General features: G+C 54.6%; 1 protein-coding gene across 1 annotated transcript in view; it reads right to left on the reverse strand.

The window, feature by feature from the left end:
* Positions 1 to 586, reverse strand: part of HAPLN3 (hyaluronan and proteoglycan link protein 3) — a 7,527-nt gene extending 6,941 nt beyond the window's left edge. Inside the window, exon 1 of the mRNA XM_008070612.1 lies at positions 472 to 586. Coding sequence (XP_008068803.1) covers positions 472 to 586 — 115 coding nt within the window. The remainder of the gene's footprint in view (positions 1 to 471) is intronic.
* Between the last annotated feature and the right edge of the window lie 298 nt (positions 587 to 884).

Here is an 884-nt window from a genome sequence, read left to right on the forward strand (position 1 = left end):
GGCTGATTTTTTGATTTATTGTAGAGATGAGGTCTCGCTGCCCAGGCAGGTCTCGAACCCGCAGGCTCAGGCAATCCACTCACCTCAGCCTCCCAAAGGCGCGGGATTATAGGCTGAGCCACCGAGCCCGGCTCCAAACCTGTGTTTGTTTAACTCCAATCCTCCTTTCCTCTAGGGAGACCAAGGAAAGTCACACTGAAGCTGGATCGTGAAAATTTGGGAGGACTTTGGGGAAAGTATAAAAAGACTAAGAGACTCTAGCTCCGTGTCTAAGGGACTGATAAACACAGGGTAACTAAAGCATCTCATCTTAGGAGCATGGCTGGGTCACTCCGAGGGTCTAGATGCAAAAGGGCTGCTGCATCACACCCTGTCCCCCATCCCAACCTGAAACCTGCCTCTCTCAGCAGGAACCAGGGGAGGTCTTGGTCACCCAGCAAAGCAAAGAGCTGAGCACAAGAGGCCACCCACCTTCACCATGGCCATTGCCCGGGCTCCGGCCATTGGAGTAGTAGAAGCCATTGTAGAAGGGCAGTCCAGAGATGCCAGGCAGCAGAAGCAGCGGGACCAGGAGCAGGAGGCCCATTGCGTTCTACGAGGCTGCAGCACCAGGGTGTCCTAGGCAAGGCTGGGCCCCAGGGCAAACTGGGAAGAGGAGGGAAACACACCAATTAGAGAAACCCCGCAGCAGAGCTAGGGACCTCCACGCCATCAGACTGAAAAGCGCATTTGCAGAGTACCTTCCACATGTCCCAGAGCCAAGAAGACAGCAGTGAGAACCTGGACGAAGTCCTGCTCTCAGAGGGCCACGTCCCGCAGGCAAGATGGGCAATATGGAAACAGACAAATCCCAAGAAGGAATTGGGAGGCAGCAAAACAGATCT

The sequence above is a fragment of the Carlito syrichta genome, unplaced genomic scaffold (assembly GCF_000164805.1).
Source record: "Carlito syrichta isolate Samal-C Ts95f unplaced genomic scaffold, Tarsius_syrichta-2.0.1 Scaffold313872, whole genome shotgun sequence".
In the NCBI taxonomy this organism is placed as follows: Eukaryota; Metazoa; Chordata; class Mammalia; order Primates; family Tarsiidae; genus Carlito; species Carlito syrichta.